Below are 25810 nucleotides of genomic sequence, written 5' to 3'. Positions count from 1 at the left end.
CTTGCTTTATCTCAGTCCCACTCTAACTGTGCAGCTAACTCTGACATTGACTCTTTGTTAACTGATGGCTCAAAAATCATTTCATGGTACGGAATTTACATTTCTCAAAAATGAATGTGCTGTCAAACCTGTTCACTTTGCACTCATCAGAGCAGACACAACAATGCCAGTTTCAAGTTTTGATCCTTGTTTTCAAATCACGCTGCAGCGTTGCCCCTCCTGATCTCTGTACTCTCCCTCAACCTTCAATTATATCTTCACTCCTTTAAAGCCAGTCACTTATGTATCCCTGCTTTCTCCACACTGATGGCTGCCAAAGTTCTAGAATTCCATCACTAATATTTCCTCACATGGTTTGTAGTTGTGCCTAGTTTAGTATCAATCATGTGAAGCAATATCGGACATTTTACTATGTTGAAGGTGATAGATATGCAAACATAAACTGTTATTGTTGAGTTCACTGTTAATATCAGCTAAAAACACTATGACTGGAAAACCATGTGCCTGCACATTTCTAACTACTTTAGGTAGAAATTGGATGAAAGCAAACTGCAGTTGATTTTCAACAACTGCTACCCGTCACTTAATGAGCACCAACATTGAACTTTATAGGAAAGTACAAAGGGTAGTTACTGTGGACACAGGCTGATTTCCCTTTCTTCCATTAGATTCTAATTTCGCTGATTAAGATCACCTGTAAATTTGAAGATGACAATGTGAAATCTGATTACATTCACTAAATCAATGTGCAATTCAGGAATAAAAATTCTGGCAGGCTTTCCCATTATCTCACATTTCACTCTCTCTGTGAAATTTGAGATACAGTTCAATTTAATAATTGACTTTAAAAACTCATTAGCTACTTTAAAGAACAACTATCTTTCCTAAGTTGCCTCATCTTTCTCAACCTCACTAACAAGAATCTGGAGCAAGTCTTCAAATCCTAACATATAATTTTTGGCCCATTTTCAGGCAAGAAGATTACTTTGCTTCCATTCCTGTCTAGAACACCCCACAAAAGCAGTTACTGAAAGGGGGTGAGCTTGTGAGCAGCTCAGCCTTAAATCATTGAAAAAACTTGTGGATTTTGTTCACATTTTTTCCAAGAGAAAGGAAGCAAGATTTTATTGGGACAGAGGAGGATGAGGAATGAAGCAGTATGTCTCTCTCTCTTCATGCTCTCTAATTCTTACAATACCAGACAATGGCTCTCCATTACTGTTAGTAAATATCTACTGATTCCTTCACATTCAGAACTGGGCTGATTTGTGATACAAGTAGCTCAAAATTCTGACTTAAAGCTTATCAGCAGCTCCACAATCATGCCCTTCAACACGTGTCCAGTGAATAAAAAAACTATTTTAAAGCAGATAAAGTTGTTTCAACTACCTACAAAACGGAGGCTGTGGGGTAAGGGCTGAGGTGTCAGTCATTAGCAACGTTACTGAGATAGTTCAAAAGGGCAACAGGAAACAAATTTTAAAAAATAGATTTCAAATTCACGATTAAGGAAGACAAACAGGCTTCACAAAGGCAAGGTATGGAGTAAAAGTAACCCGTGTTTATTAAGGGATATTGACATGAGTGGTGTGGGGGCAATCTACAATGGATGTTTGATTGAACTTTGCTCTCCGTGTAAAGTTTCCACAATCCTAAAACCAGTTTTTGTTTTTTCATGAAATATTATGTATTTATGGAGAGAGAATTCTTTTCTGGAACATTCGTGAGATGTGGATATCATTGACCAGGCCAATATTTACTTCTCACCCCTAATTGGCCCTACTGGATGTAGTTCAGTATCAACCACATTGCTTTGGGTCTGCAGTCACATATAGGCAAGACCAGGTAGTACAGCAGATTCCCTTTTCTAAAGGTCATTAGTGAACTAGATTACTTACAGGGTGGAAATAGGCCTTCGGCCCAACCGACCCTCCAAAGATCAACCCACCAGTACCCATTCCCCTACATTTACCCCTTCACCTAACACTATGGGCAATTTAGCATGGCCAATTCACCAAACCTGCACATTTTTGGACTGTGGGAGGAAACCGGAGCACCCGGAGGAAACCCACGCAGACATGGGGAGAATGTGCAAACTCCACACAGTCAGTCGCCTGAGGTGGGAATTGAACCTGGGTCTTTGGCGCTGTGAGGCAGCAGTGCTAACCACTGTGCCACCGTGCCGCCCCATAGATTTTTATTTACAACAACTGATAAAGACATGGTTACCATTAGACTAGCTTTGCTTAATTCAAGATTTTTTTGTTGAATTTAGAATTACTGACTGCCATAGTGGAAGTTAAACCCATGTCCCCAGAACATTAGTCTGTTGTTCTGTATAATTAGTCTAGTGGCATTACCTCTGCCACTGCATCCTCAAAGTCAAAAAATATCCTTGGTACCTGGGAAGTAGATTTGAATGAATAAAGTTTAGTTCTCATAGTATTCATAAATATCATGGGGTAGTTAAACCATTTGGACTTTTCTTTGTAAATATCTGTCACAAGCAACTGTCTCAGGTCTTCACTTTTAAGGCACTGGAATTTAGATATGTGTGCTAATTATATACAGCCTTTGTTAGACATTTAAAGGCTTTTGAGGGGTGCAAGCTAGGGGAAAATGCAAGTATGAACATTGCTGTGTTGCAAACAATATGCCAGGCATGTTTCTCTTCAGAATTTGAAGGTTATAGTGAAATTGTGTAGTGTTCACATGGTGTGGACCAATAATCATGTCCCTACCTCTGACTCGAGAGGTAGGGACACTGTCATTGCCTGAGTTCAAGTGCCACCTGCTCCAGAAGGTGTGTAATGACATCTCTGAACAGATTGAATAAAAAATAATTTAAAGTTGTTACATAGGTTGTGCAACTTTTTAGAAATTTTATTTGATACTTTCATGGGACAAGCTGTCACCAGGTGTCTTTGAGTTAAAAATCTGCCTCACAGTGACCCTTTAAGTTGCAGTTGGTCAGACCTGAGAAAATGCAATCTAACATAGACCTCCAGAAAATTTACAAGGAAAGTCAGCCTCTCTCTCTCTCTCTCTGGGAGTGAAAATACAATACACACAGACTCTTAAAAAAAAAAGAACTTTTAACTCAAGCACCAACCTAGGTCCAACTGATGAACTACTGAATTAAGGATCTTCTATTGTTGAGCAATCAACAACGACATACTATCGTTGCCAAAAGAGTAATGAGGAAGTTGCCTTATTCCGCCCTTGTGGTTTAGACTTTGGATCCACAGAATTTGTTCCTTTAGCCAGTTTTCCACCCATGACATTTATACAGAGCTTTCTGTCTCATCTGTTCTATCTGTGAATATTTGTGTGTGAATTTGATTTAAAGAGGATAGTTTAAGCTTGTGTAGTTGTATTTCATAATCTGTTTTAAGTCTTTGTGTTTATTGATGAAAACGCATAGGAGTTACTTTGTACTCAACAGCAAAATGAAGTAAATTAACCATCTTAATGATTCGATTGGTTATTTATACATTTGTGATGATTTGTGGAGTCTCGGGGTTTAGCTACTGTCCAAGTAGATAACCACAGCTGGATGGCACCAGTAGTCTACCTTTGCTCATTCTTTCCATGTCCTTGGACAATAAATGCATGGAGGAGAGACTTGGGAGCACCATCACTGTCCAACAAAAATATGCTGTGTTGACCTTTGTGTGGATACTCAAATGTTCCTCATTCTACCTGCACCCCATGCAAGCCCACAGCAGCAAGGTGAGAACTGAGACCAGAACTGATGTGATTGATACTAAAGCACTGATACCTGCAGAGGAGATGGCCCTGGAACTTGCTGGATTGCAGGATAGTTGGGTGATCACAGATAGTAAGATTTGAGCTACAAATACAGAGAGTGAGGAGACCTTGAGTTCCAGAAATCTCTCCCAGATATTCTGTATCCCTGGTTGGCAGGGTGGTCCCATCATGTCTTGCAAGAAATGAAAACCAACTGTATTCTGGAAAACCAAGGGTGGCTGTCAAGGTCATCCTAGAACATGGGGCAGCATGATAAGCAGCCTGCCTGCAGCTTAGTTGCAAGCACAGGGGCAACACCCTACAAAAGCACAAGTATCATGTTCAGAATCACTCCTTTTTACCAGTGGCTGACAAGTGTTAAGATTTGTCACATGTTAAGGATTGATGATGCTCTGATGGATAAATGTTTTAGCTCCTGCTGTGGGCCATGGAGTTATTGCAGCCTTCTCAGTGGACTGTCAATGAATGCACAGGCCCATTTTGTGTGTGCGTGTGTGTCTGCCTGTCTGTGTGTGGTGTGTGTAAGTGACAACCCTGGGTGTAACATGAGAGTGAACAATATGAGACAGTTGCTATCTAGCCTCAATGAGTGAGACTTTTTATCATATAGGCATTGGAAGGATCTTGTGCTTGCAGGCAGGGAATGTGAATGTAAGCATTCCAAAGCTTGCTTGCATACTTCTCCATCGGCCTTGTCTCCTGTTCATGGTCCAGAGCATCCTGTTCTGCCTGCTCTGGCCACTCTTCCACATCCTCTTGTTGGATGAGGAGCATCACTCCCCTCTTTACATTGCAAACTGAGATGATGGAGAATGTCTTCAGCCAGAGGGTGGTGAATCGAATGAACTTATTGCCACATGAGGCTGTGGAGGCCAAGGCATTGAGCACATTTGAGACAGAGATAGATAGGTTCTTGATTAGTAAAGGGATCAAGATTTGTGGGGAAAAGGAAGGAGAATGAGGTTGAGAAACATATCAGCCATGACCCATTGGACCAAATGGCCTAATTCTGGCCCTGAGTCGTATGGTCTTATTAAGGTTGTGCAGATCACAGCAGATGATGATGGAATGGTAAACCCTTGCAGCAGCGTACTGTGTCACTCAACTACACCCTTCACCATCATCTAACAACAGAGTTGCATCTTTAAGAGGCCAGTGACTGTTCGCTCATGGCTTAGGGCAACCCTTAGAATATTTTGCGACATTCCTTGGCTGCAGAATGAGTGTTCCTCACTGCTATCAGTAGCTGTGTTTAAATGGGTGTCCCTTGTCTCCAAGGGTCCAATGCTGAAGGCCTCCTACTGTTGTGTAGAGTCAATGCAGTCCTGGAGGTTTCCCACCTTAAGAGTGGCATTCTGCATAGGAAGCAGAGAAGAAACCATACCTGGCAGTTCCATTCTAGCACCAACAACCCATCCAGGTCCTACATCCCAGCTGCAGCCTTGTATCTGATTCATCAACACCTCTTCAATTTGCTCTGATGTTTTAAGAATACAGCAATAATCTAATTATGTAATTTCAGCACTTGTTGAAAGTTCACTGGTACTTCTCAATCCTCTAATCCTGTCTGCCTTTAAAAGGTAACTATCTCGAGTCACCAAAGGTTGAGCATCATTCACCATATAAAATATTAGCTGACTGCATAAGGTGGAATTTTCACTATCACCTCACTTTACAACTGCTGAAAGGCTGCCAGCGTTAAATCTTAGGATGTAAGCAGGGTTAAAGTTGCCAAACAATGCTTCTGTTTCAGACCACTATCAGAGATCTTGTATGTAAGTATCAGCTAAGGACTGAGTCAACTTGGTAGCACGGTGGCTGCTACTTCAGTGCACCAGAGACCTGGATTTGATTCCATGCTTAGGCGACTGTTTGTGTGAAGTTTGCACATTCTCCCCTTATCTGTTTGGATTTCCTCTGGGTGCTCTGATTTTCTCCCTAAGCCCAGAAATACGCAGTTAGGTTGATTGCCCATACTAAGTTGCCTATCATGACTGGGGATGTGGAGGCTCGTTGGATTAACCGTGGGAAATGCGGGATTAAATATAGTAAGGGCTGAAGAGAGACAAAAGTGGACCTTGGGCTGCTGGAAAATGATGGGGAAATAGTGGGGAACAAGGAAATGGCTGAGATCTGAATAATTAATTCATGTCAGTCATTACGGTGTAAGATACAAATAATATCCCAAAAGTTCAAGAGAGTGAGGGGGCAGAGCTGAGTATGGTGGCCATCACCAAGCAGAAGGTGCTGGAAAAACTGAATGGCCTGAAAGTGGATAAATTGCTTGGACCAGATAGACTACACACCAGAGTTTGCAGGGAGAAAGCTGAAGAGTTAGTGGAAGTGTTCATGGAGATCTTTCAGGAATCACTAGAATCAGGAAGGGTCCCAGAAGACTGGAAAATCACTAGAGGGGCATCCCTGTTTAAAAAGGGAGTAAGGCAAAAGAAGGAAAATTATAGACCGGTTAGCCTAACTTTGGTCAAGGGGAAGATCCTGGAATCCATTGTGAAAGATGAGATTTCTGAATAATTGGAAGTGTATGATAAAACATAGCAAAGTCAGCACGGTTTCATCAAGGGGACGTCATGCCTGACAAATCTGCTGGACTTCTTTGAGGAAGTAATGAGCAGGTTAGACCAAGGAGAGCCAATGGATGTTATCTACTTGGGCTTCAAGAACACAACAAGGTGCCACACAAAGGGCTACTGCGTAAGATAAGGGCCATGGTGTTAGAGGCAAGGTATTAGCATGGATAGAAGCTTGGCTGTCTGGTAGAAAGCAGAGATTGGAGATAATAGTGTCCTTCTTGGGATAGTAACTGGTGACAAGTGGTGTTCCGCAAGGCTCAGTGTTGGGACCACAACTTTTCACTTTATACATTTGCAGATGATACAAAGAAAGGTAGAAGGACAAATAGTATTGAGGATACAGAGAGGCCATGGAAAGATTTCGACAGATTAGGAGAGTGGGCACCAAAGTGGCAGATGGAGTACAACATGGGAAAGTTTGTTAGGAAAAATAGAGGCATGGGCTATTTTCTACTTGGGGAGAAAATTCAGAAGTCTGAAGTGCAAAGAGACTTGGGAGTTCAGGATTCTTTCAAGGTAAACTTGTAGGTTGAATCAGTAGTTTGGAAGGCAAATGCAATGATGGTTTTATTTGAGAGGACTTGAATATAAAAGCAGAGGTGTACTTCTGGGGCTCTAGTCAGTCCACATTTTGAGTATTGTGTGCAGTTTTGGGCCCCATATCTCTGGAAGAAGAAGTAGCTGGAGAAGGTACTGCGGGATAAAATCTATTTATATTTGGAAAAGAATGGGCTTATCAGTGATAGGCAACATGGTTTTGTGCAGGGGAGATCGTACCTTACCAACTTAATAGAGTTCTTTGAGAAAGTGACTAAGTTGATAGATGAAGGAAGGGCTGTAGATGTCATATATTTGGACTTTAGTAAGGCTTTTGATAAGGTTCCCCATGGTAAAGTAATTGATAAAGTGAAGTCACATGGTGTGCAGGGTGTTCTAGCTAGGTGGATAAAGAACTGGTTGAGCAAAAGGAGACAGAGAGTAGTAGTTGAAGGGAGTTTCTTGAAATCGAACAAGGTGTTCAGTAGTGTTCCACAGGGATCAGTGATGGGGCCACTGTTGTTTGTGATATACAAAGATGATCTGGAAGAAGGCACCTGGTATGATCAGCAAGTTTGCAGATGACACAATGATTGGTGGAGTAGCAGAAAGCATAGGGGACTGTCAAAGAATACAGGAAAATATAGATAGACTGGAGTGTTGGGTGAAGAAGTGGCAGATGGCGTTCGATCCAGAAAAATGTGAGGTGATGCATTTTGGGAAGTCTAATTCTATAGCGAATTATTCAGTAAATGGAAGAGCCTTGGGAAAAGTTGACGAGTAGAGAGATCTGGGAGTTCAGGTCCATTGTACCCTGAAAGTTGCTGCACAGGTGGATGGAGTGGTCAAGAAGGCATATGGTATGCTTGCCTTCATCGGACGGGGTATTGAGTATGAGAGTTGGCAGATTATGTTAAAGTTGAACACAACACTGGTTCGGCCGCACTTAGAATACTGTGTAAAGTTCTGGTCGCCACATTACCAAAAGGATGTGGACACTTTTGGAGAAGGTGCAGAGAAAGTTTACGAGGATGTTGCCTGGTATGGAAGGTGCTGGCTGTGAAGAGAGGTTGAGTAGTTTAGGATTGTTTTAATTAGAAAAAAGGAGATTGAGGGAGGACTGATTGAGGTCTACAAAATCATGAAGGGTATAGATAGGGTAGATAGAGATTCGCTTTTTCCCAGGGTGAAAGATTCAATAACGAGAGGTCATACTTTCAAGGTGAGAGGTGAAAGGTTTAAGAGGGAATACATGCGGCAAGTACTTTACACAGAGGGTGGTAGGTGACAGGAATGTGTTGCCAGCAGAGGTGGTAGAGGCAGGCATGGTAGATTTATTTAAGATGTGTCTGGACAGATGCATGAGTAGGTGGGGAGCAGAGGGATACAGATGCTTAGGAATTGGGAGACAGGTTTAGACAGTGGATTTGGATCGGCTCAGGGTTGGAGGGCCAAAGGGCCTGCTCCAGGGCTGTAAATTTTCTTAGTTGTTTATTCTTTGAAGGATGTCCTGGCCCTGGAGCGTGTGTATCGGAGGTTCACTAGAGTGGTCCAGGAATGAAAAGCTTAACATGTGAGGAGCATTTGGGGAGTCTGGGTTTATACTCGAATTAGTTTAGAAGAAATGAGGGGAATCTAATTGAAACATACAGAATACTGAATGGTCTGGACAGCTTAGATGTTGGGAAGGTGTTTCCATTGGTAAGAGAGACTAAGACCCAAGGGCATAGCCTTAGAAAAAAAGGGCAGATCTTTTAGAACAGAAATAAGAGAAGCTTCTTCAGCTATGAAATTCATTGCTATAGAAGGCTATGGAAGCCAAGTCATTAAATATATTTAAAACTGAGATAGATAGGTTCTTAAGCATCAAGGGTATCAAGGCTTATGGGGAGAAAGTGGGAGAATGGTGTTAAGAAACTAATCAGCCATGACTGAATGACCTAATTTATGCTCCTATGTCTTATAGTCTTATGATAACAGTGATAGGTTGGGCTACTCTTCAGAGGGCAAAATGGACCAAATGGCCTGCTTGCAAATGGTAGGGATTCTATGACTGAATGGAGTTGCTTGTTATCTACTTTCTTTCACATACCATTAGTCTGCCATGTCCAATATTTTTCAGACCTATAGCGAATAGCACATTCTGTGACTGCAAGATCACAAGCATCGATTTGTAAGTGTATCTTTTATCTTGTTGAACATTTCCTACTGTCCTCTTACTGTCAATCACCTCGGAATGAAAAAGAACTGTAAAATCTTAAACATTTAACAGAACAAAGGCCCTCACTTGGTCCAAGGATAAATGTGATGTCATGATCTGCTGATCCCAGCTGTGACAGTGGTTGTGGTAGTAGTGATGGCCTTTGTGCTACTGGCCTGAAAAGAAAATGATATTCAGTGTGCCTTCCCTGGATTACTCTGAGCGGCCATTCTGGGAACTGCACTAGTTGGAAGATCAGATGGAGAAAGGATTGGGCTTGGCCGTGATACCTTCCATGATTTAAAAGGCTGCTGACTGTTTTGGTCTACACCTGAAGATAGTGTGGTAATGGCTCCCTTAAGAACCTTGACACTGCAAGAATCTGCACTTTCAGGAGTGAACACTGGAAAGAGTCATGCTTAATGGAGCAGAGTTACTTATAATTTTCCTGCTCATTCAGCTCATTTCTGGAACAAGCTGACAGAAATAGATGGTTTGGTATTTGGTACACGGACTTCACACAGGCATAAACCTTATGGGGGAGGAGCAGAAATGTACCTGTAAAGCATCGAACAACACAATCTACAATACTTATCATTCATCTGTGAACAGAAAATGTCATTGTGTGTCCTTTGTAGGTTAATCACTGCAACTAAATAATCGTCACTGACACAAAACATGGAAGGAAACAACAACAAGGCTTTCTTTGAAATAGCATACAAACAGTGTCAAAAATGCAGCCTTTTAACCATTTCACTGACAAGCCTGACAGTGAAAAGTGGATGATATCATTATGAATGGCAAAAGGGAGATTGCACCTTTCCCTCGCCCCACAGAATTCCTCACAGATTGGCAGACGATAAAAGGAATATATTATTGTGGGTTAAATTGACTGTTATTCAGTCAAGTGACCTTCAAATTCTCTGCAAATCAAAATTTCAGAATTGCTACAGCATAGAAAAAGGCCATTCAGCCCATCTTGCTTACACCAGCTCTTCAAACAAATATCATCCCCTGTTGTCAGTCTCCTGCTTTTTCCCCAAACCTTTGCATGCTATTTCTGTCCAAATAAAATGAATGCCCTCTTGAATTCCTTAAACGAGCCTGTGTCCACCACATTTCCACATGTGCTGAGATTTCACATTCTTTATGCTAAGAACTCACTGTGAAAAAATTTTTCTCACATCATCCTGCCTTCTTTTCCACATCACTAAAATTTATACTCTCACAATCTTGTTTCTTTTACGACCAGGAACAAATGCCCAGCCTTGAGTTGCTAGATCTGTTCAAAGTCTATCCTATTTAGTACATTGATCATGCCACACAACATGATAGAAGGTATTATGACTATGAAGACAGACTTCATCCCTGCAGTGACTGTGTGGTGCTTACTCTTACTGATACCATCATGGACAGATGTATCTGCAGCAGACAGTTTGGTGAGGATGAGATCAAGTATATTTGTCCCACTTGTTGATACCCTCACCTCCTGCCCCAGACCTAATCTAGCACCTATGTCCTTTAAGAACTTGCCAGCTCCACCAGTACTGCTGTTGCTAAGCCACTCTTGATGGTAAACATTGAAATTCCCATCTAGAATATGTTCTGTGCCCTTGTCATCCTCAGTATTCAAATGAAAGAGTACTAGTTTTTCAGCCTAGGGAAGACAGTATGTGGTATTCAGCAGGAGATCTACTTGCCCATGTTTGACCTGATGCCATGAGACTTCATGAGGTCTGGAGTCACTGTTGATGACTCCTAGTGCAACTTCCTTCCAATTGTATACCACTGCATTGCCACTTCTGCTGTGTCTGTCCAGTCAGTCGGATGGCGATAGTGGTATCTCGGACAATGTGAGGTATGATTGCATGAGTATGACCAAGTCAGGATATTGTTTGACTAGGCTCTGAGATAGCAGTCCCAATTTTGCAGTAGGATCTGTTTTTATTATTGTCATTTTAGATGCCAGGTGCTCCATCTGGTTTCTTTTTTTTTTGTCCATACTTTTTGGTGATTAACACAACTGAATGGCTAACATGACCATTTTAGACAGTCAGCCACATTGCTGTGGGTCAGGGGTTACATGTAGGCCAGACCAGGTGAGGATGACAAATTTTCTTCCCTGAAGGATATTAGTGAATGAGATGGGTTTCCCCTGACAATCAGCAGTGGTTTCACATTCATCATTTGACTCTTAATTCCAGATATTTATTGAACTCAAATTCCACCATCTGACAGAATTTAATCTGGCTCTGTCAGAGCTTTGGTTGAGTTTCTGGATTATTAGTCCAGAGATATTACCACTCAACCAATACCTCCCCTTCAGACAGATATACAGTGCCTGCATTGGAAGCTGCAGGTGTAGATGTTAGATATTGATACTACATTTAGGTGTGCTGTAATATCCTGGGGAAAAACACTGTCCAGATTCTGAGAGAAGAATAGTTCATTGGCCAATTACAAAATTTAAATACTTCGGGGAAAGAAGTGTAATGACAGTCGTAACAGTGCTGGGATTGAACAGTCAATGTAAGAACACTGAAGCCAGTGCTGGGATTGAACGGTCAGTGTAAGGACACTCAGTCCAGTGCTCGGATTGAATGGTCAGTGTAAGGACACTCAGTCCAGTGCTGGGATTGTACAGTCTGTGTAAGAACACTCAGTGCAGTGCTGGTATTGAACGGTCTATGTAAGGACACTCAGTGCAGTGCTGGAATTGAACAGTCTGTATAAGGAACTCATAATTGTGCTGGCTTTGAATAGTCTTTGTAAAATTTCAGAAAAGATTTACAAGGATGTTGTCAGGGTTGGAGGATCTGAGCTACAGGGAGAGGCTGAACAGGCTGGGGCTGTTTTCCCTGGAGCGTCGGAGACTGAGGGGTGACCTTATTGAGGTTTACAAAATTATGAGGGGCATGGATAGGATAAATAGACAAAGTCTTTTCCCTGGGATCGGGGAGTCCAGAACTAGAGGGCATAGGTTTAGGGTGAGAGGAGAAAGATACATAAGAGATCTAAAGGGCAACTTTTTAATGCAGAGGATGGTATGTGTATGGAATGAACTGCCAGAGGATGTGGTGGAGGCTGGTACAATTGCAACATTTAAGAGGCATTTGGATGGGTATATGAATAGGAAGGGTTTGGAGGGATATGGGCTTGGTGCCGGCAGATGGGACTAGATTGGGTTGGGATGTCTGGTCAGCATGGACGGGTTGGACAGAAGGGTCTGTTTCCATGCTGAACATCTCTATGACTCTGTAAGACTCAGTACAGTGCTGGGATTGAACATCTGTTTAAGGTCATGCAGTACAATGTTGGAAATGTTGTATTTGAGGGCACTCAGAACAGGGATTGAATGGTCCGTGTAACTACATTCAGTACAGTACTAGGATTGAACAATATCTGGAAGGACATTGAAACAGTGCAGGGATTGATTGATCTGTATAACGACACTCAGTGCTGAGATTAAATATTTTGTGAGCAAAGTTTAAAATCACACAACACCAGGTTATAGTCCAACAGGTTTATTTGGAAGCACACTAGCTTTCAGAGCCTTGCTCATTCATCAGGCAGCCCTCTGAAAGCTTGTACTTCCAAACAAACCTGTTGGACTATAACATGGTGTTTTGTAATTTTTATCTTGTCCACCCCAGTCCAACACCAGCACCTCCACATCATACTTGCGTGAGGACATTCAGGACAGTACTGTAATTGAACGTTCTTTGTAAGGACACTCAGGACAGTGCTGGGATTGAAGAGTATGTGTATTGACACTCTGTTCAGTGCTAGACTGAACAACCTATGTAAAGATACTTCATCTATAATGAAGCCTCAGTTCGTGCTGAGATTGGGTGGTCTATAATAAAGCCTTAGTTCAGGCTGGGATTGGGTCGTCTATAACGAAGCCTTAGTTCATTCTGGGATTGGGTGGTCTATAATGAAGCCTTAGTTCATGCTGGGATTGGGTGGTCTATAATGAAGCCTTAGTTCATGCTGGGATTGGGTGGTCTTTAATTAGATGAGATTACTTACAGTGTGGAAACAGGCCCTTCGGCCCAACAAGTCCACACCGATCCGCCAAAGCGCAACCCACCCATTTACCTAACACTACAGGCAATTTAGCATGGCCAATTCACCTGACCCGCACATCTTTGGACTGTGGGAGGAAACCAGAGCACCCAGAGGAAACCCACACAGACATGGGGAGAAAGTGCAAACTCCACACAGTCAGTTGCCTGAGTCAGGAATTGAACCTGGGTCTCTGGCGCTGTGAGGCAGCAGTGCTAACCACTGTGTCACCGTGCCACCCCAGCCTTAATTCATGCTGGGATTGGGTGGTCTATAATGAAGGGAAAAAGTGAGGTCTGCAGATGCTGGAGATCAGATCTCCAGCATCTGCAGACCTCACTTTCTCCTCGAAGATTTTAACCTACTGCGAATCCTTTTGCAAGGATACCTTCCTTGAAGAAGCTCTCTTCCTCCCTCTACAAGGATTTCAGTGAGTCCCTCTCTCACTGCACACCCCAGGTCTCCAACACACCTCCCCCAAGTCACTCCTCCCTACCTTTTATCTTAGCCTGCTGGACACACTTTCCTCATTCCTGAAGAAGGGCTTATGCCCGAAACGTCAAATCTCCTGTTCCTTGGATGCTGCCTGACCTGCTGCGCTTTTCCAGCAACACATTTTCAGTTCTGGTCTATAATGAAGCCTTAGTTCATGCTGGGATTGGGTGGTCTATAATGAAGCCTTAGTTCATGCTGGGATTGGGTGGTCTATAACGAAGCCTCAGTTCATGCTGGGATTAGGTGGTCTATAATGAAGCCTCAGTTCATGCTGGGATTGGGTGGTCTATAACGAAGCCTCAGTTCATGCTGGGATTGGGTGGTCTATAATGAAGCCTCAGTTCATGCTGGGATTGGGTAGTCTATAACAAAACCTTAGTTCAGTGCTGGGATTGGGTAGTCTGTAATGAAGTCTCAATTCATGCTGGGATTAGGTGGTCTATAACAAAGGCTAAATTCAATGCTAGGATTGGGTGGTCTGGAATGAAAGTTTAGTATAGCGCTACAAACATTTGTGTTTTCTGTAGAAAGGAATTTGCTCTTTGCTGACAAAGATGTGCGAAGTTATAAATAATGTTGTTAGGAGCAAAGAGCTGTGTGCTGTTATTTTGCTGTGCTGGCTTTTCCCCAGAACTGTTCTTTTTTGTTGCCTTTTGCCTGTTAGATGGAACGAGTGTGCTGATCATCATTGTCAAAGTCACTTATAAATACTCTGTTTCACACCTGCTTTGCACTGAGAAATGTAGGTCAACACTCAATTTGTGTTGTTTTGAATTGGCCAAGCATGAGAGTTGTCAGCAGAGATCGCCACCTCTTGGTGAGTAACGCAAGAGTCAGTGGATTAATGTGAGTAAAATGCCTTTCAGAGCATAGAATGCAGAATTTGTTTCTGTTTCATTTTTCAGATGGAGTTAACTCATTCTGGAAATGCAGGTTTCATTGACGTCAACTCTATTGTGATTTACTGTGTGGCACATTAATGTGTGAATTTTAGCAAGTATACAATTGGCTATTTTAGAGCAATCTTTGCACAGTGTGAGAGGACTTATCCTTTAGAATATGAGACAAAAATTGAATTTAGGGAAGCAGTAGGGAATGGAGAGGCAAGATGAGAAGTGGAATGTGTATTTAGAGCAGTGGGAAAGGTAGAAAGCAGTGAGTAAGGTAGTAATGAAGAGAGAGGAGCTAGGAATTCTGTGGATCAGAGTTTAGTAGCTGAACAGGGATTTGCAAGGAGGAAGGTATGAGGTCTGGTTTAGAGGAGAAATGGGACAAAAAGGCAATCATGTGGCACCAGAGGGAGCAAAGGTGAGGAATTTCAATCAAAGCCTAGGAACAAATGGGTCGTTCTCATGTTAGCAGGCTATGATTAGTGGGATACTACTAGAATCTATACTTGGGCCCCAGCTGTTCACAATATATAAATGATTTGGAGGTGAAGACCAAATCTAATATTTCCAAATTTGTTGATGATATAAAAGCTAAGTAGGAATGTGTGGTATAAGGAAAACGTGAAGTGATTTCAGAAGGATTTGAACAAACTTACTGACTGGGCAGAAACATGGCTGATGAAATTTAATGTGGAAAAATGTGAGATTATCCAGTTTGGGGACAGATCTACAGACTCTTAAATTGTAAGTGGTTGGAATGTATGGATGTACAAAGGAATCTGGGTATCCTTATCGATAAGTCACTGAAGGCTAATATGCAAGTGCAGCAAATTATTAGGAAGGATAATAAAATGTTAGTTTTTATTACAAGACGGTTTTCGGAAGTAATGATTTTTTTTTGTTTCAAATGTAAAGGGATTGGGTTAGACTGAGTGTGGAGTATTGTGTGCAGCATTGGTCTCCTTATCTCAAGGAAAGTATTATTGCATTAGAGGAAGTGCAACAAAGATTCACCATATTTGTTCCCAGATATTAGGATTGTCCTTTGAAAATAGATTCAGCAGACTACGCCTTTATTCTCTGTAGAGTTTTGAGAAATGAGAGGTGAACTCATTGAAATTTATAAAATTTCTAATGAGATAAACATGCAGGTAAGATGTTTAGTTTGGTTGATCACTTTAAAGTTAGAGGGCACAATTTAAGAGTAAGGGGGCTGCCACTTAGGTCTGGGATGAGGAGAATTTATTTTACTCAGAGTTGTGAATCTTCGGAACTCTCTACCACAAAGGGCTACAGAAACTCAGTCTTTGTATGATAGAGATTTATAGATTTCTGATTATCAATGGCATTCATGATTATGGGGATCGGGTGGGTAAAAATGGTTGAAGTGTTTGAACAACTGTGATTGTATTGAATGGCAGGGTGGGCTCAACAAGCTGAATGGTTTACTGCTGTTGAGAAGCAAGAGTGTCCAGAGATCTCATGTTGGAGAAGCACCAGATTAATGTAGGGGATTGAATTTGAAAATGAGAGCTGGACTTTTGAAATTAGCAATGAAGAATTAGCAATTAGCAAGGTAGTGAATGATGATGGGAGTTCAGAGAAGTCAGAGCTCTTGGAGTCACTACTTTGTAAGTGTCAAGGCTGGAGATGACAGAGATGAGGACTTAGTTGCAGCAGCAGAACAGGTTGAGGTAGAGCATAGACAATGTTGTAGAGAGGTGATGAAGATGATTTTGATAATGAAAGCCACATGGAAGAAGAAGCAGAGTTTGGAGTCAAACAGAATGTTTTATACTTTAAGTCTGATTGAGATGGAAGCATGAAAGACAATTAACTCAAGGCCAGATACTTAGAGGTAATGAATGGAGACTGAGAGTAGCTTCTGCCCTGCCAACATGAAGGTAGTGAAGCATTTATCTTGGTTAGTAGTATTGTACAAGCTGAATATTAGACCATAAGACATAGGAGCAGAAATTAGGCCATTCGGCCCATCGATTCTGCGCCATCATTCAATCACAGCTGGTAGGTTTCTCAACCCCATTCTCCCACTTTCTCTCCATAACCATTGGTTCCCTTGATACTCAAGAACATATCTACCTCAGTCTTAAATATACCAATGACCTGGCCTCCATAACCTTGAATGGCAATGAATTCCAAAGATTCCCCAATCTCAGGCTGAAGATGTTTCTCCTTATCTCCATTCTGAAGCGTCTTCCCTTTATTCTAAGGCTGTGCCCTCTAGTCCTAGTCTCTCCTACCAATGGAAACACCTTCCTGACATCCACTCTGTCCAGGCTATTCAGTATTCTGTAGGTTTTAATTAGATCCACTCATTCTTCTAAACTCGACCGAGTATAGATCCAGAATCTCCAAATGAACCTCTTATGTGAAGCTTTTCATTCCTGGGACCATTCTCATGAGCCTCTTCTGAACACATTCCAGGGCCAGTACATCCTTCTTGAGATATGGGGCCCAAAACTGCACACATAACTCCATATGTCATCTGACCACAGCCTTATAGAGCCTCAGAATACATCCCTGCTTTTGTTTTCAGGTCCTCTCAAAATAAATGCCAAAATTGCATTTGTACTCCTAACCCCTAAGTTTGCCTTGAGAGAATCCTGGACAAGAATTCCTAAGTTGCTTTGCACTTCATACTTCTGAATTTTCTCCTCATTTAGGAAATAGTCCATGCCTCCATTCTTCTTACCAAAGTATATGACCACACACTTTCCTACGTTGTGCTCCATCTGCTACTTCTTCACCCACTCTCCTAACCTGTCCAATTCCAACCTCCCTGCCTCCTCAATGCTACTTGTCCCTCCACCCATCTTTATATGTCTGCAAGCTTACCCAGAATGCTCTCAGTTCCTTCATCTAGATCTTTATAAAGTGAAAAGTTGTGGTCCCAACACTGAACCTTGTGGAACACCACTCGTCGCTGTCCACAACCCTGAGAAAGACCCTTTTATCCCCACTCTCTGCTTTCTGTCAGTCAGCCAAGCTTCTATCCATGTTAGCACCTTCACTCTAACACCATGAGCCCTTATCTTACTCAGTAGCCTCCTGTGCAGCTCCATGCCAAAGGTCTTCTTGAAGTCCTGATGGATTACATTCATTGGCTCTCCTTGGTCTAACATGCTCATTATTTCCTCAAATAATTCTGATGGGTTTGTCAGGCAGACTTCCCCTTGATGAAACCATGGTGACTTTGCCCTATTTTACCATACGCTTCCAAATATTCAGAAATCTCAACTTTCACAATGTGTGGCCTCCACAGCCTTCTGTCAAAATGAATTTCAAGGATGCATCACTCTTGCCTTTGACCCAAGTTAGACTAATCAGTATGTAATTTTCTGTGTTTTGCCTTACTCCCATTTTAAACAGGGCTCTCACTTTAGTGATTTTCCAGTCCTCTGAACCCTCACCAAGTCTAGTGATTCATGAAAGATCACCACTAATGCCTCCACTATCTCTTCAGCTATCTCCCTTAGAACACTGGGGTTTAGTCCATCTGGTCCAGGTTATTTATCCACTTTCAGGCCATTTGGGTTTTCTAGCACCTTCTCCTTGGTGATGGCCACCATACTGAGCTCTGCCTCCTCACTCTCTTGAACCTTTGGGATATTACTCATGTCTTCCACCAAGAAGACAGACATGACTTAATTATTCAGTTCTAAGCCATTTCCTTGTTCCCACAATTATCTGTCCAGCATCATTTTCCAGCGGTTCAATGTCCACTTTTGCCTCTCTTTTACCCTTTATATATCTAAATAAACTCTTACAGTCTTTCTTTATATTACTGGCTATCTTACCCTCATATTTAATCTACTCCCTTCAGTTAGATCCCTCTCATCCTTCTGTTGGTCTTTGTAAGTTTCCCAATTCTCAGATTTCCCATTTTCTTTTGCCACATTATATGTTTTCCCTTTGGTTTTATGCTATTCCTGACTTCCCTCGTCAGCTATGGTTGCCTCATCCTCCCTGTACCATGCTTTGTTTTCCCTTGGGATTAATCTCTGCTGTATCTCCTGAATTACTCCCAGAAACCTCTGCCATTGCTGTTCCATTGTCATTCCTGCTAGGCTCCTCCTCCAGTCAGTTCTACCCAGCTCCTCCCTCATGCCTCTGTAGTTGCCTTCACTCAGCTGTAATGCCATTTCCTATGATTCTATCTTCTTCCTTTCAAATTGCAGAGTAAATTCAATCATATTATGGTCATTGCCTCCTAAGTATTCCTTCACCTTCAGCTCCCTTATCAAGTCTGCCTCATTGCACAACACTAAATCCAGTATTGCCAAAGGCATTCCACAAATTCCTTTTCTTGCAATCTATTACCAACCCAATTTTCCCAGTTCACCTGAATATTGAAATCACCCATGATCACTTTGACTTTGTGGAGACAGAGGTAAAGTTGGTGTCCTCGACATGGCTGTCAGTTGGTTAGGCTCCTGTTGGAATATTGCGTGCAATTCTGGTCTCCTTCCTATCGGTGGAAACTTGAAAGGGTTCAGAAAAGATCTACAAGGATGTTGCCAGGGTTGGAGGACTTGAGCGATAGGGAGAGGCTGAATAAGTTGGGACTGTTTTCCCTGGAGCGTCAGAGGCTGAGGTTTATATAGGTTTATATAATCATGACGGGCGTGGATAGGATAAATAGATAAAATATTTTCCTTTGGGTAAGGGAGTCCAGAACTAGAGGGTATGTGTTTAGGGTGAGAGGGAAAAGATATAAAAGAGACCTAAGGGGCAACTTTTTCATGCAGAAGGTGGTATGTGGATGGAATGAGCTACCAGAGAAAGTGGTGGAGGCTGGTACAATTGCAACGTTTAAAAGGCATCTGGATGGATATATGAATAGGTAGGGTTTGAAGGAATATGGGTTGGGTGCTGCCAGGTGGGACTAGATTGGGTTGGGATATCTGGTCAGCATGGACAAGTTGGGCCGACTGGTGTGTTTCCGTGCTGTTACCTCTCTATGACTTTATGACTCGAAGTCAGTCACATAAATCCAAGTAATGCCACTCACCACAGTCACTTAATAGAAGAGTGGATTTTGAGTGCATTAGAATTGACTGAATCAGAATAATTGTGGTGCAGAAGGAGGCCATTCACCCTTCGTGCCTGCACCAGATCCTTAAACAAGCAGCATTACCTAGTGCCAATCTCCATGTCCTAACTACTCACTTAGTGAAAAGTTTTTTGTTTTACATCACCTTTGCTTCTTTTGCATGTCACCTTAAATCCAAGCCCTCTCATTCTTGCTCCTTTTATGAGCAGGAACAGCTTCTCCCTATCTCCTCTATCCACCCCACTCAAGATTTTAAAACCCTATATCAAATCTCCTCCTCGCCATCACTCCAAGGAGAACAGTCTCCTCTTCTTCAATCTGTCCTCATAATTGAAGTTTATCATTGTTGGAACCATTCTTGTAAATTGCTTCTGCACCCTCTCCAATGCATTTACATCTTTTCTATAATGTGGTACCCATTACACTACACTCTAGTTGAACTGAATGATCCTATTAATAAAGCCAAGGATACTGTATATTTTAATTGCCATCTTAATTATCTGTGCACATATACATACAGGACCTGTGCTGCTGCACCCCTTTAGAATTGTACTCCCTATTTTGTATTATCTTTCAATGCTCTTCTAACCTAAACATATCACACACTTTTCTGTATTGAACCTCATCTGCTACCTATTGGCCTGCTGCGGCAACTTGTCAATGTCCTTCTGGAGTTCTGCACTGTCTTCCTCACATTTTTACAATTTTGCCAAGTTTATATCAGCTGCACGCTTTGAAATTGTCTCCTGCACAGAAAAAGCAAGGGTCCCAATACTGATCCCTAGAAAACTCCTCTACAAATCTTCTTACAGCCTGAAAAATAACCATAGAGCATTACCCTCTGTTTCCTATTACTCAACCAATTTTGTATCTGTGTTGCTACTGTCCGTTTTATACCATGAGCTATAACTTTTCTCAAAAGTATATTGTGTGGTACTGCATCAAGTGTCTTTTGGAAATTCACACTTACAACATCAACAGTATTAATCTCACCAAATCTTACTGTAACCTCTGTTTTTAAAAAAAAGACTCCAGCAAGTTAGTTCAACATGATGTTTCCTTCAGAAGTCCATCCTGATTCTTCCTAATACATCCACCTTTTTCCACATGACTACTAATTCTTGCCAAATAATTGTTTCTAGAAGCCTCCCCGCTCTCAACATTAAACTGACTGGTTTGTAGTTGCTGAGCTTATCCTTATGGGCTTTTTTGATCTAGGTTGTTTTCTTTTTCTTGAAATTCTATTTTCTGCTGCTCCAATTTTAATCTCTCTACCATTACTCTCTGTTTCAATGTCCTCTGTTTCCAAACATAAACTGTTGTCCACTATTTTGATTTTTTTTGGCTTTTTTTGACGTTCTAAACCCTAGTGCTTTGCTCATCTTTTAATTGTTCATGGGACAGAATGTCTAAATTCTCCCTAAATGTTTGTAATGTAAGCATTTCTATACTGTAACAATGTAGACTAAAGTTCTGCAGTTCTTTTCGCTTTAAAATAAGGTGTCAAGGTAACAATTTGCTCACTGCAGTTTTATTTTTTCATCTGTGGATTCACATCACAGCAGAAGTCCCTAATTTGTAGGAGAGATCCAAGGTGAGATTCCCAATTTTTTTTAGTTTCACAGGTAATATCCCAAAACATTAAGTTCCTGGAGAGATTAACTTGCTCCCCTTCTGTATTTACCCGCCCTGTTAGTTAATTGCCTCAGGGTTAACTTAGAAGAATCCCCTTGTAGATACCTTTCTCCCAGACCCAAATGAATCTTATGTTTTAAAAGTAACCCAATTAACAAAAAGAATGGGTTTATTAATTACTAAATAAACCGAATTGCTAAATTAATTTCAAATGTCTAATTACCAGAAGAAACAATTGTGTAACACACAAACATGCAGTAGAAATAAGAGGTGAGTTCAAAAAGATAAAAGGTATTTAAAAATGCAGATCAGTCTCTTGAATTATTCATGAAGAGCAGATAAGTCAGTGTTGCAGCTCTTATTGGATGGCATTGGTAGATATTATTGAACTTGACAGTTGAGCATTTGATTTTAAGATTCTTCGTTTGCAAGTCAGCTGAATTTCTATTGTTCTGATTCTTTTCAACATTGACTGAGTGAGAGAGATCTTTTCCTTTTATCTTTGCCTATAGTGTGGGGGTATTTAAAATGGATGGTCTCAAAGCACAGCCCTCACAGCACTGTAGTTCATACGTAGAATGCCCAGTCAATAAAACAAACAGACTGGTGATACAGTTGCACTTGAAACTTTTTCTGATTATAATGAGCCCTTTTTGCAGGTCTGAGGGATTACAGATATAAAGAGGAATTTGAGATATTACTCTGTCTAAAAAATTAAAACTTGTCGAAATGGACGGTGTTATAATTATGAAGAATGTAATAAGATGATTGTTAGGATATGGATATGGCTGAGCTGACATATGATGCTGGAGAAGGTAGTTACTCACTGCAAGATTCCTAGCCTCTTGTAGGTACAGTATTTATATGGCAGATGCAGTTCAATTTAATATTAAACTTCAATGCTAGGGTCCAGGATGTTGATTGTGTAGGATTCAACCAATGAATATTAAAGCTCATAGACAGTTGCTTGAGGGTGGAATCAAACCCAGGTCCCTGGTGCTATGAGGCAGCAGTGCTAATCACTGAGCCCTTAAGATAGAGTAGACAGAGAACAGAGTGTCATTGTGACAGTGTGCTGACATTCCAGCAGAACTAAAGTTATATAATTTCAATCCTATAAGTGTGTACAGAGCTTTTTCTTGATAACTGATACACTGGGTGTTATTGGTTTTTTTAAAAATTAATTTGTGAGATGTGGATGTCACTGTCTGGCCAGTATTGCCAGTCCCTAGTTGCCCTTGGGAAGATTATGATAAGCTGCCTTCTTGAACCACTGCAGTCCACTCGCTGTGGGTTGATCCACAAAGCCATTTGGTAGGGAAATCAAGAATTTTGATCCTGCAACAATGAAGGAACAGCGATATATTTCCAAGCAAGGATGGTGAGTCGCTTGGAGGGGAACTTGCAGATGGTGGTGTTCCCTTTGTCCTTCTAGATGCAAGTGATCATGGGGTTGGAAGGTGCTGTTGACAGTTCTTCGGTGAATGTCTGCAGTGCATCTTGTCAGTGGTTGAGGGATTGATGCTTGAGGATGTGGTAGCAATCAAGTAGGCTGCTTTGTCATGGATGATGTAAAGCTTCTAGAGTATTGTTGTGGCTGCACTGATCCACAAGTGGGGAGTACTCCATCACATTCCTGAATTGTGCCTTGGACAGGTGAACTTGGTGGACAGGCTTTGGGAAGTCAGGAGGTGAGTTGCTCATAGTATTCCGAGCCTCTGACCTGCTTATAGCCACTGTTTATGTGGCGAGTCCAGTGGAGTTTCTGGTCAATGGTGACTACCAGGATGTTGGTAATGAGGTAGTCAATTATTGTAGCACCATTGAATGTCAAGGAGCGGTGGTTAGATTTTTTTTAATTGGTGATGGTAATAATCTGGCATTTGTGTGGCAATATTATTTGCCACTTGTCAGCCCAAGCCTGGGTATTGTCCAGATTTTGTTGTATTTGAGCACAGTCTGCTTCAGTATCTGAGCAAATGGTGCTAAACACTGTGCAATTTTTGGTGAACACCCACTTCTGACCTTATGACGGAGGGAAGGTCATTGATGAAGCAGCTGAAAATAGTTGGGCCTAGGACACCACCCTGAGGAACTCTTGCAGAGATGTTCTGGAGTTGAAGTGTTCTCATTATAAATTGGTTTATTTATCTCACTGTTTCTGTTGTTTTGTGAACATGTCAGTTACCATATTGACAAATAATTATTGAAAGTACTGAAAGTTATCCCTTTGCATCAGTGAATGGGGTCTATACACAGTCACGTGAAACATATGAAATAGGAGTAGGAGTAAGCTATTCAGCCATCAAGCCTTCTCTGACATTCAATTAGATCATGGTTAATCTTTAGCTTTTCCTACATTGTCCCCAAATCCCTTGATTGCTTTAACATCCATAAATGCATCGATGTCAGACATGAATATACTCAATGATTAATCCTGCACAGCCCTCTGGTATGGAGGATTCCAAAGATTTGCCACCCTCTTCATTTCAATACAAAATGACATACCCACTTCTAGCCCAAGGACAGCATCTATTCTACATTTGTTTTGTCAAGTCTTGCATGAATTCTATATGTTTCAATGAAATCATTCTTCTAAACTGTAAAGAATGTAGACTTGTCTTTTCAATCACTGCTCATAGGGCAATCCCACTCTCAATCCCCCAATATCAATTCTCTGTTTTCTGTCCATTAACTAATTTTCAATCCACATTGCAATATTAAAACAATTTCTCAAACCTTTGTTTAATAACTTGTTATGTGGGACCATGAAGAAAGCCAAACACACAGTATGAACTCGTTCCCCATTATCTATTCTGCTAGATACGTCCTTAAAAAGTTCCAGTAGCTTTGCCAAACATAGTTTCCATTTCATGTTGACTCTGCCCAACCCTACCGTTGTTTTTCTTTTGGTGTCTATTGTAGATTTTATCATTTCTCTAATTTTGATGTCTGGATAGCAAGTCTACAATTCCCCATTTTCTCTCCCCTCCCTTCTTAAAAAGGGGCTTACATTTGCTTCCTTAGAATCTGCAGGAGTCTTTCCAGATTCTATTGAAATCAATGGATCCAAAGAGATTTATCAATTTGCGGTCAATTAAGTTCTCTAGTACGACATTTTTACTAATAATTTCTTTCAGTTCCACATTCTCACTAATCCCTTGGTTTCTAACTGCTTATAACAGCTTTTTATAGACTTTCCTCTATGAACACAGATTCAAAGTATTTGATTAACATTTCTGTGATTTACTCAATCCCGATAATAAATTCTCCTGTCTCTATCTGTAATGGATCCACACTTCTCTTTGCCTATTTTTCCTTTTCACATACTTATATAAGTTTGTTTTAATGTTCCTGGCTTGTTTACTTTCACATTGTACTTTTCCCTTTCTGTATCAGTTTAGTTTTGGACCCTCCTTTGTTAAATTCGTGCTATTGTCTTATCACAGACCAAATCTGCTCTCATGGTTCACGTACACGTATGGATCTCTGCTGAGTTAATAATCATGAATCCAACTGAAAAATCCAGAAACTGTGGGGAAAAACAAAGGGAACATGCCAGTGTGGAATGTTTCAGGTATTATTGAAATATTTAACACCAGTCCAAGCTAAAGATTAACCATGACCTTGTTGAATCTAGTTTAATACCAGTTCTCTAGGTCTCTCAGTTCGTAAACTTGATTCCTCTTGTTCAAATTATAGGTCAAACCATAGCCATCAAATAATCTGAAAGCACCTGCTGATGCATTTCCCAAATGTGTTTTTTCACTTTCTTCTCCCTGTAGGATTCTGAAATTTCTTGTAGCAAAGAGAAAATTTAAAGAGACTTTGCGACCTTATGACGTAAAAGATGTGATTGAGCAATATTCTGCTGGTCACCTGGACATGCTTGGCCGAATCAAGAGCCTCCAATTCAGGTATGTCTGTTCTCACCTCAGTCAAGGATCTGCTGGCATAGAATGGCCCTACGTTAATGGCTGGTCATGGAAAGTGAGCACATGTATTAAAGCACAGCTCTTTGTGCCATGTTGGCTCCCTGCAGCACTAATAATCTCTGCTTTGTCTGTAGTCCTGCAAATGCTTTTCTCCTTGGGTGTTTATCCAATTTTTTTCTTGAAAGCCGTGACTGCTAACCTCCAGCACACTCATACAGTGCATTGTAGACCCTAACCATTTCATGTATGAGCAGGTTTTTCCTCATATCTCAATTGCTTCTGTTGCCAATTACCTTTATTTGATTCTCAATCCCATCTACCAATGGGAACGGTATCTACCAATGTACCCAGTCAAGTTCCCTCCTGATTTTGAACACCTCAATCAACTCCACTCTCAAATGTCTCTTCTCCCAATTCCAACTTATCCAGCTATTGGCATAACTGAAGTTTCTCATCCCTGAGGCCATTCTCATGAATCTTTACTGTATCCCCTCCAAAGCCAACACTCCTGTTCCCACTGACTCACAAGCAATGCTGGAAATGTCAATTGTAAGGTTTCACCGAGTCCTAGGAAACCAAGCCTTTCTGCATTAAGCCTGAAAAGGAGGCTAAAT

At 41.3% G+C, this 25810-nt stretch overlaps 1 protein-coding gene across 2 annotated transcripts in view; it reads left to right on the top strand.

The window, feature by feature from the left end:
* The window catches only part of LOC132830139 (potassium voltage-gated channel subfamily KQT member 4-like), a 633387-nt gene that overhangs the window by 585937 nt on the left and 21640 nt on the right, over positions 1-25810 (top strand). The window contains exon 12 of one of the 2 annotated variants that reach the window (XM_060847647.1): positions 25047-25178. In XM_060847647.1, coding sequence (XP_060703630.1) covers positions 25047-25178 — 132 coding nt within the window. Of the gene's footprint in view, positions 1-24710; positions 24834-25046; positions 25179-25810 lie in introns of those variants that run through there. The other variant, XM_060847648.1, reaches the window with a different exon arrangement.

This window comes from Hemiscyllium ocellatum, chromosome 30 (genome assembly GCF_020745735.1).
Source record: "Hemiscyllium ocellatum isolate sHemOce1 chromosome 30, sHemOce1.pat.X.cur, whole genome shotgun sequence".
Lineage (NCBI taxonomy): Eukaryota > Metazoa > Chordata > Chondrichthyes > Orectolobiformes > Hemiscylliidae > Hemiscyllium > Hemiscyllium ocellatum.
The sequence above is the reverse complement of the archived record's forward strand: the minus strand, read 5'-3'. Positions and strand labels throughout refer to the sequence as shown.